General features: G+C 41.6%; 1 protein-coding gene across 1 annotated transcript; it reads left to right on the top strand.

Moving 5' to 3' along the window:
* The first annotated feature begins 1,079 nt into the window (after positions 1-1,079).
* mlycd (malonyl-CoA decarboxylase) lies at positions 1,080-14,035 on the top strand. The gene is made up of 5 exons (XM_035664622.1): positions 1,080-2,070; positions 6,311-6,423; positions 7,429-7,585; positions 7,993-8,145; positions 12,520-14,035. The coding sequence occupies exons 1-5, from the start codon at positions 1,516-1,518 to the stop codon at positions 13,063-13,065; spliced, it is 1,524 nt and encodes a 507-aa protein (XP_035520515.1). The 5' UTR covers positions 1,080-1,515; the 3' UTR covers positions 13,066-14,035.
* Positions 14,036-15,413: the final 1,378 nt, after the last annotated feature.

Here is a 15,413-nt window from a genome sequence, read left to right as displayed (position 1 = left end):
ACAATATATAGAGAAGTAAGATCTGTAGAAACGACTGTCTTTCTAAAATATAGCTCACTGCCAGCAGTGTTGAGTAACCCTTTACCCATCATCCCATCTGTTATCACAATACAAGTGCTGTCATTCATATGTGTTCATGTTCTAACAGCTGCCATAAAAACAAAATGAGTCTTGGTATGTCAATGAGGACGTGTTGCTTAATCGTGAAATCAGAAGGGAATATTCATGACAAGCTGTTGGCCAAATCTAAGAATAGATCCTTCTTTACTTAATACATTAAATAAGGTGTAGTTGAGAATCCTTGGACAGTCCTGTCTGACTCCATCCAGTTCTGTCAGAGATACAGACAGAAATCTGCTTCCAAAAATGTGTAAAAAGAAGTTAGGACGTGGTAGGCAAAAGGAAAGTGTTTGCGCTGCAATATACCCCTGAACCTGCAAAAGGACCTTTTATTGTGCTGCTTGGCCATTTTTCAACCATGCAGAGCAACAAAATGCTATTTAAGAGAAAGAGAATAGGCTGAGACACAGAGTTGTGTATATTGTTGTGTACATTGCTTTTGTGGTACACCAACAGTTCCAAAATAGTGTATTTTACGTATTTTTATTTTTTATTTTACATGTTCATTTCCTTCTTTTTTTACTTATATGACATGATGTCCACATAATATATCCAATAAGTTGATTTAATTCTGTCAAACAGACATTTTTTAGTTACAGATTATTATAAAAACTCAACAACGATCCTCTTTGGATTCACCTCTTATGGATGCTGTATATCTAACAGTCACTGGTTACTCATAGGCTGTGTGCACACCTTTAGGTTTCCATATTATGGTGACTAAATTGTTATTTGTTGTTTTCATTAGAGGTAGAATACAAACATCCAAATGACAACATAAACAACATGGGCACTATAAAAATAAGTATTCTACAACATCCCATTAAATTACTGTAATGGACACCCACTTACAATCTACTCTGTTTGTCAGTATGAGAAGATGAAAATAAAACCATGTAATGAGAAAATTACATGAATTAGCTAGACACAAAATAATAACAAAGTAAACAAGCCAAACTAGATTTTAGCCTCTGATTTAAATTTTAATTCTCATTTTAACGAGGAAACCAAAACACGATTTTTCATTTTAGGAATGAAAATCAAATTGGAAGTCCATTAAGTTTTAAATCAGAAAGATGCTTTTATTAGACGTTGTTTGGATTACTGTAACTCTCTTTTTACGGGATTTCCTAAAAAGTCCAAAAGAAAGCGACACATCACTCCACTCCTGAAGACACTGCACTGGCTGTCTGTATCTTTTATCATTTATTTTAATGTTATTTTCTGTACAGCAAAAGGAGGAGATATCACAGGCTGTATTATACCGAGAGTACACCTTTCATGGAGCTGCAGTCTTAACCTGTTGCCGTGACAGCTGTACTGTCTCTTTAAGAGACCCGGAAGCGGTTCCGTGCTGTGTGTTCACTGGTCGCGGGTTCGAGCTCCCTCCCGGCGATGATACCCCACCCTGTGTACCCGGTTATCTGGGCTTTCCGCGTCAGTACGAGGTGCTGGCGGCACCGGACTGTCCTCAAATCGGCTCTCGGGGCCTCGGACGTCAGCGTTTGGCGCCGGTACTCGACCCCAATTCGTGGCGCTGTCGCGGGCATGGAGGAGATACTGGCGAGGGTCGTTGCACCTTTACCCACATACGAAACGAGAGACAAATCCCCTCCTCCTCCAGAATCAAACAGCCTGGAGTTCATGCACTTCTACAGCAGCCTCGACAAGGAAGACAAGCTCGGCGTCCTGACGAAGCTGTCGCAAGACTTCGGAGTGGACCACAAAAGCGTTTCAGAGCTCGCCGCGAAGCTCTTGGACACTCAGCTGCGAGACATGGCGACCATTTTGCAGGTCGAAGACAGGCTCCGCTACAGCCTGACTCCCAGTTATAAACAGCTGCTGAACCACATCAGCAGGGTCGAGGGGGGAGTGAAGTTTCTGGTGGATCTCCGAGCCGATGTGCTTGGAATAATCTCATCCAAAGCTAGCGAGAGCCCGCACATCAGGGTAAAAAGCGTTTGTTTACTTCTCCTACGGGTGCTCGCATGAGTCAAACGGTGTGTGCTTGCCGTTCAGGCGCTTTGCTGCCTCAATAGACCTGTATCTTCAGAAATGTTGATGTATTTATTTGTATGTGGTATACTTTTAAACAGCACCCCCACACACACACACACACACACACACACACACTCTGACTGAGGCATTAACTGCACCCTTTGCTTTGCCCCCATCACATGGGTCACATTTCATCACAGCTCAAGTGGCATTTACCTTTGCCCCAGTTTACCCTCCTTGCCAAACTAGAGGAACAGAGCTGGATGTCTGTCTGTCATCATATCTCAGGTGGTTTCTGCAGATAGGTGAGACAGGTGTTATTTGGCACAATGTCGAGCTCAATTTCAGGGCTTCCTCCTTATTTTCTGCTCGTCTGAAACTCTTGTGCTTAAAAAAAAGCCCCAATAACAATGTTTCATTGTATACATGAAGCGACAAGAGCTACTCTGCTGCATTAAGATGACAGAGTGGTTTATAAATCAATAATAAAATAATCTTTGCCCACTTAACGGCACATTTTTGGCCCCTTATCAGACAAGCTACTCTTTCCAGTCTCATTTACCTCATTGTTCAGTCATCTTCAGTCACTTATAATTACAATTTTGAATTCATTTCAGCAATGCAGTGTAGGAGTTTCCAAGCACACAAGAAGAGTGGAATATTTTTCAGACAAAAAGCCTCCTGTCGTGTTCATTCCATGCACGCAAATTCAAATGAATCCTATTTTCCCAATCAAGGCCACAATGAGCACACGCGTGTAGAAAATATTAAATGTACCCTAAATGTTTTGCTATTAATACATGCTCATCCCTTCACTGCAAAGAGGGTAGTTTGACAGGCTAATTCTTTTTACTAACATGCTTTAAGAGTTCTAATTAAAATGCACCAACGGTTGCATCAACTAAATACTGTGCAGATAAATGTTCTGCTAGTTCTTTTTCAGCCATATCTATAGGAGCTAATAGTGGAGCTAAAGAAGAACAACTTATTATCGATTATTTTCCATCGTCTGTTCGCCTACCAGTTATTTTCCTGATTGATCGGTTAATTCTTGGGTCTATAAAATGTTTGAAGGCAGGACAAAATGTGCAGTTTCCTGAAACCCAAGATTAAGACATGAAATTGCTTTGTTTATTTCTGACCAACACCACAAAAAAACCCAAGTTTACTATCTTATTAGGAAAAATCCATCAACAAAACCTTCAGAAATTAATCATTTATATAAAAAAAAATACATGCCATTATTTGTCTGTCATTGTTTCAGCTCTAGTTGTATTGGTGGAAGCAGGGCCCGCCTCCAGTACAGCTAAATAGAGACAAACTGCTGCTCAGTGAGGGCAAGCATTATTCAGTCTGCAGCAGAATTAAGTTGTCCATAAGAGGAACTCATTTTTAAGCTTGACAGAGGGAACAGAACTGTCAAAGTCCGTGTTTAACCATCAGTCTGGCTTGTACTCCCTATGTTGGCTCCGTCTCTAAGTTGGAGTCATGCTGAGATGACGTGAAGCTGCATTTATAAACTGACCAGTGGCTTCACTCCAGCAGGCTGGAGAATTGCTATTTGTGTATCACAGGCCACCAGTAGCTCTATAAGCAGAATGGCTCATATAGGAGATGTAGACGTAATCCAAAGAAAGTCACAATCAAGAAGGATGCTTTGGTTGAGTATTGGGATTTAGTGGCATAAACTAAAGCCTCTAAATCTCAAATACACTAGAGCAAATGCAAACTACTGATTGGAAACCTTTTCACGCTGAGGTGCAATAAACTAGATGACAAAATTGATGTGTGTGCCATCAAAAGCTGTAATGGGCAAACTCAAACTGCCCTGCTTGAGCTCATGTGGGGCCAAAAAAGTTTTCTATCATCTTTGTGATCGGTTTTTCTGTTTTTGTTTGTGCTTTGGAGTAGAGCTTAATACGACCCTGACTGCACTGTCGCCTGTGGACTGCTATCCTCTTCTCTCCCGCTCAAAATCTATTTTATTCCTGCTGCGAGGTGGTTTAGATGCATTTAATCTCAATAACCAAGGCCCACTGAGACCTTTTGTAGCTTAAAAAGGTCTAAGCTACCTACAGAGTACTCATTTGTACTGAGTGCTGACCACCTTGCTCTGGGGGGGGGGGNNGGGGGGGGGGGGGGTGCAGGGCAATCTTTTCTTGTTGTTTTTGCCAGAATTGATTGTGCTAAACCTGAGAAAAGGTCATGGTAAATATGAAGCTTTTTACTACATGTATTGATAGCATGTGCATACCAAGGGAGAGAAAAACTTTGTGATCAAAAAAACGATGCAGATAATGAAAGTAGCACCGAAACATGGAGGGGGAAACTCTAAAATGACTAAAGTTTGGTTTCACAACCCTGCAATGACTGTGAGTGTGGCTTCGAATCCTATGCTAGATTAGTCTATCTCGGTTGGGTCATTGATTTTTGATGTTCCTCCTCACTCCTTCTACCTCCAGGCCTTTCATTCGTATTCCCCTGTCCACAAACTCAGTGGATGAAAGATGTAAAACCAAGTCTGAGATGTCATTTTAGCTTGGCTCTTGCGATTTCACAAAGTATCAGTGAGGCTATTTCCCCCCCTCCCACAGAAAGACTTTCCAGGCAGTGAGTGGCACGCAGCCTACTGGAGTAAAGGTATTGGAAACACTCACTCAGTTTTGACCTGTAAACACTTTGGCAGTCTGTGGCACATTTGGCCTTGGAGAGACAGACTGTTTCTTCCAGCCACTGCAGTCTCCATTGCTCTGTATAATCACAATAAAACTGCAGCTCAAGGTAGCAGAGACTGCATCAGCTCACAGCATCCCTGCCTCGCCACATTGATACAGTGCCAGTGTCAAAAAGTGTTAGATTTCCTTCTTTTCCCTTCCCTCCTTTCCTCCGTCTTCCTCGTAACCTCAAATGCTTTTGCCCCTTCCATTTCAAAAAACTTCATCTTCGGCTAGGTCAATGGCATACATCTCAGCTTGGCCTTTCTTTTGTGTGGGTGAGAATTGGCTACCGAAGGCTGCGTTCCTCCACAGAAATGCCGGGCTGGGATTATCAGCCATCATAGATTATTTTTACCTTGGGCAGCTTGTGAAGCTAGAACAACACAAATACACATACAGTAAATATACACGCACACAAACCGCGATGGAAGTGTTGCTGAACTTTGCTTTTCTTTCTCCGAGGGTTACTTTTGATTTGATCCTCACTCAACAGAATTTTCCAGTGTGAAACCTCTCAAGCACAGAGCTGAATAATGCAGGGTCTGATGCATATATGTGGGGAAGAATTTCAAACGTTGTTAGTTTTGGTTTTGATAGTGGCTCGCAGTGAACTTCAGCCAGTGGCTTTTGTACCATGACTATATTTGAGCTTGTTTGTATTAGCTATTATTATGACTGACAAGCCGGCATTAAAGTAAGCCTGAAGTGAAGTCATCCTATGGAACAGCCAATATAAGCTGTATTTATGTCTTTGAGTGTGTTTGCGTGCGTGCACCGTGTGTGCTTGTTTGTGTGTTTGCAGGAGATTTGCTTTAAATGAAGTCTGACCTTTGCAGGAGGACGCGCCTGCTTTGAAATGGCAAGTTGTTTATTGAAGTGCCTCCTCTACACCCATTGCAAGCTCAAACAAATCACTACTCATAATGTGAAAACATTCAAACAGCATACAGACACCCAGGGGGCCGTGGACCCAGCACAGTGTGTAAGATACCGGTATGGAATTGTTTATAGCCTCCAGACAAACTCAAGCAACTTCGCTGTCAGTCAATAAGGTAGAGCTTGTGAGTTCTCTCAATAAAAGGTTGTGTGGTTGTAAAGACTGTGTGTTTATCCACTTCTTTAATAGTCATATAAAAGCTGCAATTTCTAGGGTATACTTTTATGGTGTTTCTTCCTTACAAGATGTAAAAAAAAAACGGACAACAAAAAAGCTACAGTGAAAGGGCGTTTCTTACAGGGCTCAGATATAGTAGACACCATGACCTCCTTTTTCTTGTTCATGTGCATATACGATTTACAGGCATACCAGTGTTTTATTTCTTTAATATGCAGTCCCTGCTGTATTATGAAATACAAATGCAAGATTCTGCTTTTATTTTCCCTACAGACCGCCTGCCAAGGGAAAGAATGTGGTGAATTTTCTATTATCAGCTGGACACGGATAATTCTAAACCCTCACCTTGTTTCTCTCCCAGGACCTGAATGGCACGCTGAAGAGCTTGCTGTCTGAGTGGTTCTCGGTAGGTCTGCTCCGACTGGAGAGAATCACCTGGCAGTCCCCCTGCGAGATCCTGCAGAAGATCAGCCAGTAAGGGCATTCATGCTCCCTCACAAGCCTTTTTTTCACCTTTTCCTTTCATCGCACTCTCTTTTCTTCCATAGAAATGATACATAACAAGTATGAAAACTGACTGTTCTCTAAAGCCCTCCCCCCATCATAGCTTTGTAACTGTGACTAGAATTGTGGAGGTGTAAATCTAACCGTTTACAAACATCTTTTTAGCATGCTATCATGTGTAGCCATCAAGTGCATATTTAAGACCCGTTTTACAGGGATTTTGTTTCAAAACAAGTCAGCTGGAAACAATAAAAGGCCACCTTTAATAGTTTAAACCAACTCCCGGAACTAACGTTAGCTGAATTAGCTAATTTACTACAGTGAATAAAATCTGCCAGCGACAGTTGTTTCAGGAGCAAAATGAGAAAATGAAAATCCTGCTTTTGTCTACCTCCGTCTGAAATCAGTGACTTGATGTTTCAAAAAAATAACTAAGAATGGAAAGCTTGACAATTATAGCAACAGTAGCTAAGGAGGGTGGGGCTTAGCAAACAGTTAAAGCTGCAGCAGGTAATTGTTTATAAAGAAAATGTTTTTAACTAACATTTTATCCTAAAAATAGTACATGAGGCAGATAATCTGTGAAAAATACAGGTTCCTCTGGCTCCTCCTAATGCTCCTAATGGCATTTTTTGCAAGAATCCACTGGGCCTGAACGGCGATCAGAGCTGAAAAAGATACAAAGACACTTTGGGTTGAAAGCTTGACGATTCCCAGAGTCCCAAAGTGTATTAGTGACGCCATCTAATAAGACTCAACAATCAGCAATCTTCCTTTACTGAGATTGGTTGTTTTCTTGCAGCCCACGTGAATTCGGAGCGCTAACACGAGCCTTCACAGATTACCCCGGGACTACCCTCAGGATATAGTGAACGTTTCAGCAAATATAACAAAACTTTTATTTTTTTATATATATAAAAAATGACCTGCTGCTTTAATTGAGAACTGAAAGACTAACTACGTTTTCTCTGCCAGGTATGAGGCAGTGCACCCTGTGAGGAACTGGACTGACCTGAAGCGCAGAGTGGGGCCGTACCGCCGGTGTTACGCCTTCACCCACGCTGCCATGCCAGGAGAACCCCTGGTTGTACTACACGTGGCTCTCACTGAGGACATCTCTGATAACATTCAGGTTAGAAACAATAGCTGCAGGCTCACTTAATCACACCTTGGAGCATAGTTAAACATCAGGGATTTATTATTTTGTTCCTCCTCTCAGCTGACAAATGGATTATTGCTGTGTGAAAAAAACAATAGCAAGACCTTTAAACTGCGTATCCCTCTGGGAGCAACCTCTACAGTGCCGACTTTCTTTTCTTGCCGTTTACAGTGAGGAAAAAGGTGGTTTTGACAACACTGAAATATTCCATGGTTTGAAATATTGCAGCGATATCCACAGTTTTGTTCCAGCAGCTCTGAAATACTTTCCTGCCTTTGCTGCAGCTATCTAGCTAAAAACACAGAGAATGGGCATGTATTTGGAAGAGTACTGCAGAATCTTTCTTTGTGACTGTGCAAAAATGTGTGTTTTTCTTCTAGAGTATCGTCCGTGAGTTTGCCACTCTTGACTCTGAGGAGGATGTGAATAAGATAAATGCAGCCATCTTCTATTCCATCAGCTCCACCCAGGCTGGCCTACAAGGAGTGGAGCTGGGCAACTATCTCATTAAGAGGGTAGTCAGAGAACTACAGGTGAGTGCGGGTGGGATGCAGGATGAAGTGTATTACATTTATCATAAAAATGTTGGTCTAAGAACTATGGATGTTGAGAATTCATATTTATAGCAGGAGCTGGAGAAATGATCACATCCACCACATATTTTTGAAGAATGAGAATTACAGTATTCTATGTTTACTTTGGCTTACATTTTACAACAGAAACTCTTCATACAAAGAACCAGATTGACTTCCTGGTACCCTTAAACATAAAATGCTGTGTTAACATACAAAGTGCAAAACGTTAAATCACATGCTCAGTCCTCCAAATAATCCTTTGGTTACTGTCAGTGTCAGAGTATCTGGTGTTTGTTACAGTAGTTTTAATTGCAGTATAATGCCACATGCTTTTGCAGCATTATAATATTGCTAGCTGGCTGTATTTGAAATCATTTAACTTTAAAGTTAGTGTTATTTATATGGCTACCATTTACGAAACATACATTGATTGAAGGATCAAAGATAAACAAGAGGTGGTAGACACATAACAGAAAATGTTAACTAATTCACTGAGGTACGTTCACAAACATAATGTATAATTTGCTGTGTGGTAAAGTCAGTCTTCATGATCTATATTTGAAGTCATACAGCATATTTAATAAATCAAATGAAAGTTTTCAAAGGTCATTACTCTACATCAATTCAAATACTGGCTTCTGCCAGTATATTTTTCTCATTTCTATTCCTATAGTCTTAGAAAATTACCATTTTATTCTGAAACGGAACAATGATTAAAATTCATTAATGAACATAATCTTATGACGTTCGGATAAACCATCTGAATCGCATAATACCTACTTTGATGTTGTCATTTTGTTTGATATGTGGGATGCAAATAAAATTAGCAGTTTTTGTTAGTTTTACTCAACACTGAAATTGGCACAGCAGGTCAAAACCATTGCAAAAGGAAAATGATTTGAATCCATTCTGTTTGAATTCCCATAAAGTCTTGGCTTGGGTAAAGGTGAGGTTAGGCATACAGTCACAGAAGAGGCAAGGTTATGCATCTAAATACAGTAACCATAAAGCGTCTTATCAGTGAAGCTTTTAAACCCCCCTGTCTCATTATAGCTGGATAATAAAACCTTATCTTGACAGTTCACATAACACAAAACATGGCACAGACACAGCTGTTAACTCCTGCAACGCTCCTCAGCTCCTCCCCTGTTGTGCAGGAGCAAAAGGTGTTCTCCTCCCAATGAACAACACGTTTCACTCTGTATGACTCATGCTGAATTCCATTAAAAGACTACACAGTAGCCTTCAGGTGTTGCCCAGCTGGCACAGTTATCCCAGCGAGAAATATTGCTGTAACAGGAAAGAATTTTTGTTTGATTGCTTTTCCAAAGTTTTCGTTTTTCTTTTCATTTCAGTGCTGAATCATAAATCTCCCACTCGTCTTAGCACTCACTGAATGCATACACACATAAACAGAGCGGTAGTAAGCAGACAGACAGTAATGAAATCTCATCCATCCCTCTCAATAAGCGCAGAAGAGCCCTCCATGTCGGGCCACTCCAGCTAGCACTTGTTAAATGATTGGAACACTGAATGGAACATCAAAAGCCACTCTACCAAACAGATGGGAAATAGCTCTTTATAGTGTATCCTCATAAAAATCAGGTTCCAGAGCTTTAAGCTTCTTTCACTTTAGTTATTCATACAATGAGACTGTTTTGATTGCTGCAAGCTTTTTTTACTTATTGGCATTTGTATTAATGGAAACATACGGTTCCGTGAGCTCAGCACATGTTGTTTGGTGTTTTGTGCTTTAGCATTAGGGCTGTTTGTGTCAGAGTTTTGGAAAGTAGGTTATATTGCACTGCGGTGTAAAAGCCTTACAGATGGTGAATGTCGTCTTCATCAAGAGGTCTGCTTGCTTTGCATGTCAGCATCTTCTCCTGTCATCTTTGTTGTCTTTCTAATGCAAAAATAATAATCTAAAAAAAGAGGTGTGCTACTTTTTAGCTTCTCTATACTTCTCTACAAAAGCACAGAGCAGTACTACAAATCAGTGTTGAGGAAAGGGGGAATTTGAGTTTTTCAAGGTCTCTTAAACTCGCCACATTGAACTAGAGTCAAAAGCTGAGATGAAAGTTAGTTTCTCTGCTAAGCTAGTTAGTCACATTAGCTTTAGGAGGAGTTTAGCTGTGGTGGAGAGCACAGTTAAGTGTGACTACGGCTTCCAGAGCAGATTAGCAAGCAAAGATATATGGTATTTAATGTTATAAAACTCCAAAGTGTCCCATTCTGGTTTGAACACAGTTTTGATTGATTTGCATTTTGGCTTTGTAGAGCAGTGTAAAGTACTGCTTGGAAATTTAAACTTCCAATTTTTTAAATTTGACTTTCATACCCTTGTCTGGATGCTTTTATCCAAAGAAACCTCATGAGCGCAATTATGTTTTACTCTAGTGGGAATCCAACCTCTGACCCACAGTGTATAAGTGCAATACCCTTGAGGCTACACAAAACCAACACAGTTGTATTCTGCAGAGGCCCTGGCTTACTGACAGGGCTTTACCTTACGTAAAGGTGAAGAGAAGAGCAGCACAGCCACAGAGGGACCACTGTGATGATGGATAGATGATAGAGTGGAAAAGAAAAGGTCACAGTCGTGATTTAAGGTGAAGGGAGGAGGTCTTGCTTGTCTTTGAAGATTGGACCCTGGAGTACAGTTCTGGCACCGCTCTTCTTTTTTCTCTATATCCTTTCCTCCCTCTTCCTTTTTCACCTCTCCTGCCGCCTCTGCCCTTATTTCCACCGCCTCCTTGCTTTGTTAACCCTGCCCACTCTTAACATAAAGAGCACCCGGTAGTTCAATGTGGAGTGAAGAGGGCGAGATCATGATACAGTAGAGTGAGAAGAAACACTGGGGGAAAAGAGAGTGAGAAGGCTGTATTTTGAAGTGAAAGGAGGTGAAGCAATCAAGGAGGAAGCAAGGAAAACAATGTTGCAGAGCAAGGCAGACAGCAGCGTGTCCCTCCAGGGGTTGTCTGACACTTCCACTTTCATCTGCAGCCTTTCACTCCTCTGCCTGCCACATCGCTCCGTCACTTATCAAGCCAGATGCCGGAGCGAAAATATGGGCGGGGAAGAAGGGGAGGATTTTGGTGAGAGGAGAGGGTAACGGGGTGGAAGAAAACTCATGAGATGTGGTGGGTGGGCGTGTTGTGTGTGGTCGAGACGGAGACATGGGGGAGAGGCAAGTGAGAAAAGAGGATTTAAAGGTGAGAGTGCAAGGGACTGAGGAGGAGGAGGATAGAATAAGAAGGAGGGAAGGAGAGAGGGGATCATCCATCTCCATCAGCGGGGCAGGATCGTGAAGCGGTGGAGTTGATTTGTAATGCAGTCCCTGTCTGAGGAATTGAAGGCCTGAGCAGCAGCCTGAGCACAAACAAGAAGATTTAGTTTTGTGTTTTGAAACTGAGGTTGAGTGTTTATCTCCTTTATTTCCGCTTTTGCAAAGCTGGTGCCCTTTGCATTCTGGTGGGGATCAAATCTCTGCTGCCTCTTATCTGTTTTCTTTATACCCTTACCTTGTTTTCTCATCCCCATCCCTTTCCTAGATTTTTCCCTCCCCTAACTTAAAGCTGGCTCCGGCAGGTTGAGGAAATTCTGCACTGAGCTGTCTCTGCATGCATGCAAATGATTCTGCAACTTTTTTGTGTTTCAGAATAGACGATTCAAAACTTTTGTAACCCTTACTGCCTTTCCAAACATTCCTGCACACGTTCGGTCTTTAGTTCCATATTGAACACAGACAAAATAACACCGCTTCTGCACTTTTCAAACATAGACATTAAACATAGAAATATAGTATTAACAACAATAAACCCTTACTTACTTATTTTTTGGACACTTTATAGACACCAAAAATAATTGAAACAACTTCTTATACATTATGTGTATGCATATTGTGTTCCAAATACAAGTCAGCACGTAAGCACAAATCACAGTTACTATCTGTTTTGCCTGTAAAGCTCATGACCTCTGAGCTAACATTCTCACATTCATGCTCCAGACACTGATTGTGCACCATCATTTTACTGTGGTATAAGCAAAATGTTTCATCCTTATGTTTGTGTCAATTAATAGTATCAGTGACACATTACCTGCTGTTAAAAATGCACTCTTAAATACCCCAGGTCTCTAAAGACCCGAAAACATTGTTCAAACAAAGTGTTTTGTCAGTTTTGGCATTCTTAAACCAGAGAAAGTTTGACAACTGGAAGGCAGTTGAAGTCAGTTAATTAGACCGGGTGTAAAATGGTCCTGGGTCTCTAAAGACAATGAAATATGTGTTTAAGGGTAAACTCTACCTCCCCCCTCTCTCCTTATGTCTTCCAGAGTGAGTTCCCTCACATGGCCCAGTTCTCCAGCCTGTCTCCAATCCCAGGCTTCTCCTCCTGGCTCCAAGGCTTGCTCAGCCAGTACAGGAAAGAAGGCCGGGGCTCTGACCTCCTCTCTGAGCAGGAGTGGAAGGAGGTTGAACAGGCCACTGACTCAGCCACGGGGGCCCCAGCCACCGAGGCCCTCCGCAAGCTGATCAGCACCAGCGAGTGGATGCAGTCTGAGCGGTTGTGCCGTGTCCTGGAGCCCGCCTTGATGCGTCTCTGTGCCTGGTACCTCTACGGGGAGAAGAGGCGAGGCTACGCTCTCAACCCGGTGGCCAACTTCCACCTGCAAAATGGCGCCACCATGTGGCGGCTCAACTGGCGTGCCGACACCAGCCCTAGAGGTGTGGCGAACTCCTGCGGTCTTATGGTGAACTATCGTTACTTCTTGACCGAGACGTCTAAAAACAGCGCACTTTACCTGCAGAATAAGTTCATCACGGCATCAGAGCAGGTGCTGGGACTGGTGTCCCAATTTCATAAGAACAGCAAACTGTGAGAAAGAGACAAGGATACACCCATGAATACACCTCTGCACTTGATGTCACTAATATATTGACTTGAAACTTTAAATAAAATGTATTTAATTAGTTTTAGTATGTGACATGTTTCATATAAATAAGAAGCTGCATTGAATGGACATCAGCTGATATTGTTTTTTAATTGAAATGAGAACATTTCTCACATGATGTTCTTCTGTATGCTAGGTTAGGCTTATTGCCTCATTGGGTTTCTGGTTGAAGCTGTTTGATATTGTGTAAGTGCTTCCCAGGCTGAGAGACTGTAGCTAATGAAGCACGAGGCATCTATCAATGCTTTACCATGTTCCTGGATAACAGTGTGTATAATGGTGAAGCAGGAGCAACAGGGGAGTGCAGCTACTGGAGTAAATGATGTTTTAGGTTCTTTCATTTGGCTAAACTGTCTTACTGCAGACATGCTGAATATTGGATTTCATCTTTTTTTTTTTCTTGGTTCGGGTTTATGCACACCTGCTGTTAAACTGATTATTTCCACTAAAGCGCAATACACAAAGGCATGAAATCACTAACTGGAAATATTATTTCATATTAAATAACTCTAAACAAAACTGGAATTTTTTTTGCCGTATATCATGACTACTCATATTTTACGGTCGACTGTCCTCACTGATCCACTGGGCTGGACCCTCCTGGTACCGCCATTCAGGTGTTTTTTTTTTTGTAATTGTGCACACATATATACACACACACACACAAACACACACCACCAACCCTCCAGAGAGCAATCGCTGATGTTCTAACTGTTCTGTACAGGTGCCAAGCAGGGCTCATATCAGCCCACACCCCATTGTTGTGAAATAATATATCACAGCAAGTTGACTGTGAAATTACATTTTATCTCTCCAAGGAGCCAAACTTTCTTTTCATTTTTTCACATTCTCTATCTCCCTCCCCCACCCCCTTTTCTCTCCCTGTGCCGCTCTGTGTCCTAGAAACTAATGGAGTGAGAAATAAAGTTAAAGTAAATGGCTAGATTGATGGTGTTCAGTTGTGAAGACGGGGGGAGGAGAATAAAGAAGCATAAAAAGGACAGTTGTTTAAAGGATGCCCTTGACAGGCAGTGTGAGTGTCTCTGCACATATTGGAGACGGCAAGAGACCCATACCTCCCTGTGCACAGAACTGCGTGGGGGACACGAAAAAAAGAGCGACATCGTTACACCATCCCACAATGGAGGACGGTGCAGGCTGTGGTATGGGTTGCCATGGAAACAACAATGACATATTCCACACCTGCTGCTGGCAGCCAGGGCTTGTTTTGAGCCACCTTTGTCCAGAAATTGCTGTTGGATGGATGTTAGTGACCACAGAGCGGTTTGGGTTAAAAGTCACTCAGCTTTTAATTATGAACTTTAAAAAATATATATTATGTTGTACCGTGAAAGTAATGACTTTCTTTTTAAGTAGCCAGTCAGGTATTTCCCATTGGACTAAGAAGACAAATTGCTCACACAGCGAGCGGTTGCAGCACTGAAATCTGATTTATGGACACATCGGGTCCCATTAAATAAAATGATACAAACCTCCTCAGTGGAGGCTCAAGAGGACGAGTCAGTCCCTGCGGCACATCTATCTGATGGGAAGGCTTTTAATTGTTTTAAACCTGCTAGGTAAAGCATTAATCAAGTCCACTTTTCACATGTTAAATGGAGTTAATTTGAAAATGGCTGTTTAAATGAATCGAATCTGAACATGTAATTAGTTAAAATATCATTGTAACAAAAGCAGCATTTGATTATATCAAACACCTCTTATCAGATGGCAGTACAGCTATGTTAGAGCTTTTTGTAGGCAAATGTAGCAACAAGTATTCTGATCACTGACAATTTCCACATTGGCGCAGTGTGTACTTAGACCAGTCTTCATTTGTATCTAATCCGATTGCAGTTTTGTCACATTTCCAGCCCAACACATGCTGATAATGGATTCACAGCCAAGTTCAATATTGTACTGCTCCGTTGTCTGACACGTCTTAGATCCAATACTTTCCAAAAAGCAGCAAAAGACCTGATTAAAATTGATTAGAAACTGTCTGCTGTGGAAATTCATGCCTCATCTAAAAATAATTCAGTAATTCAGACAATCCTTTTTTTTTTTTTGAAGATGGCGAGTGCATGTGTGCGTGGCGGCTGTGTTTTTCATTTCTTGTCCCTCGTTCGGAAGAAATTGCCTTACAAATGAAGCTAATCCATTTTTTACAGTTCACAGTGGGCAGAAAAGTCAGAGAGTGATGGTAGAGTGGTGGCCGTGGCATTTTCATGTACTAATTCATTCTGATAAGGTCTGAGATATAAAAGCCTTTTGTC

This window comes from Morone saxatilis, unplaced genomic scaffold (genome assembly GCF_004916995.1).
Source record: "Morone saxatilis isolate NCDOM2014 unplaced genomic scaffold, NCSU_SB_2.0 Contig2, whole genome shotgun sequence".
Classification (NCBI taxonomy): Eukaryota; Metazoa; Chordata; class Actinopteri; family Moronidae; genus Morone; species Morone saxatilis.
The sequence above is the reverse complement of the archived record's forward strand: the minus strand, read 5'-3'. Positions and strand labels throughout refer to the sequence as shown.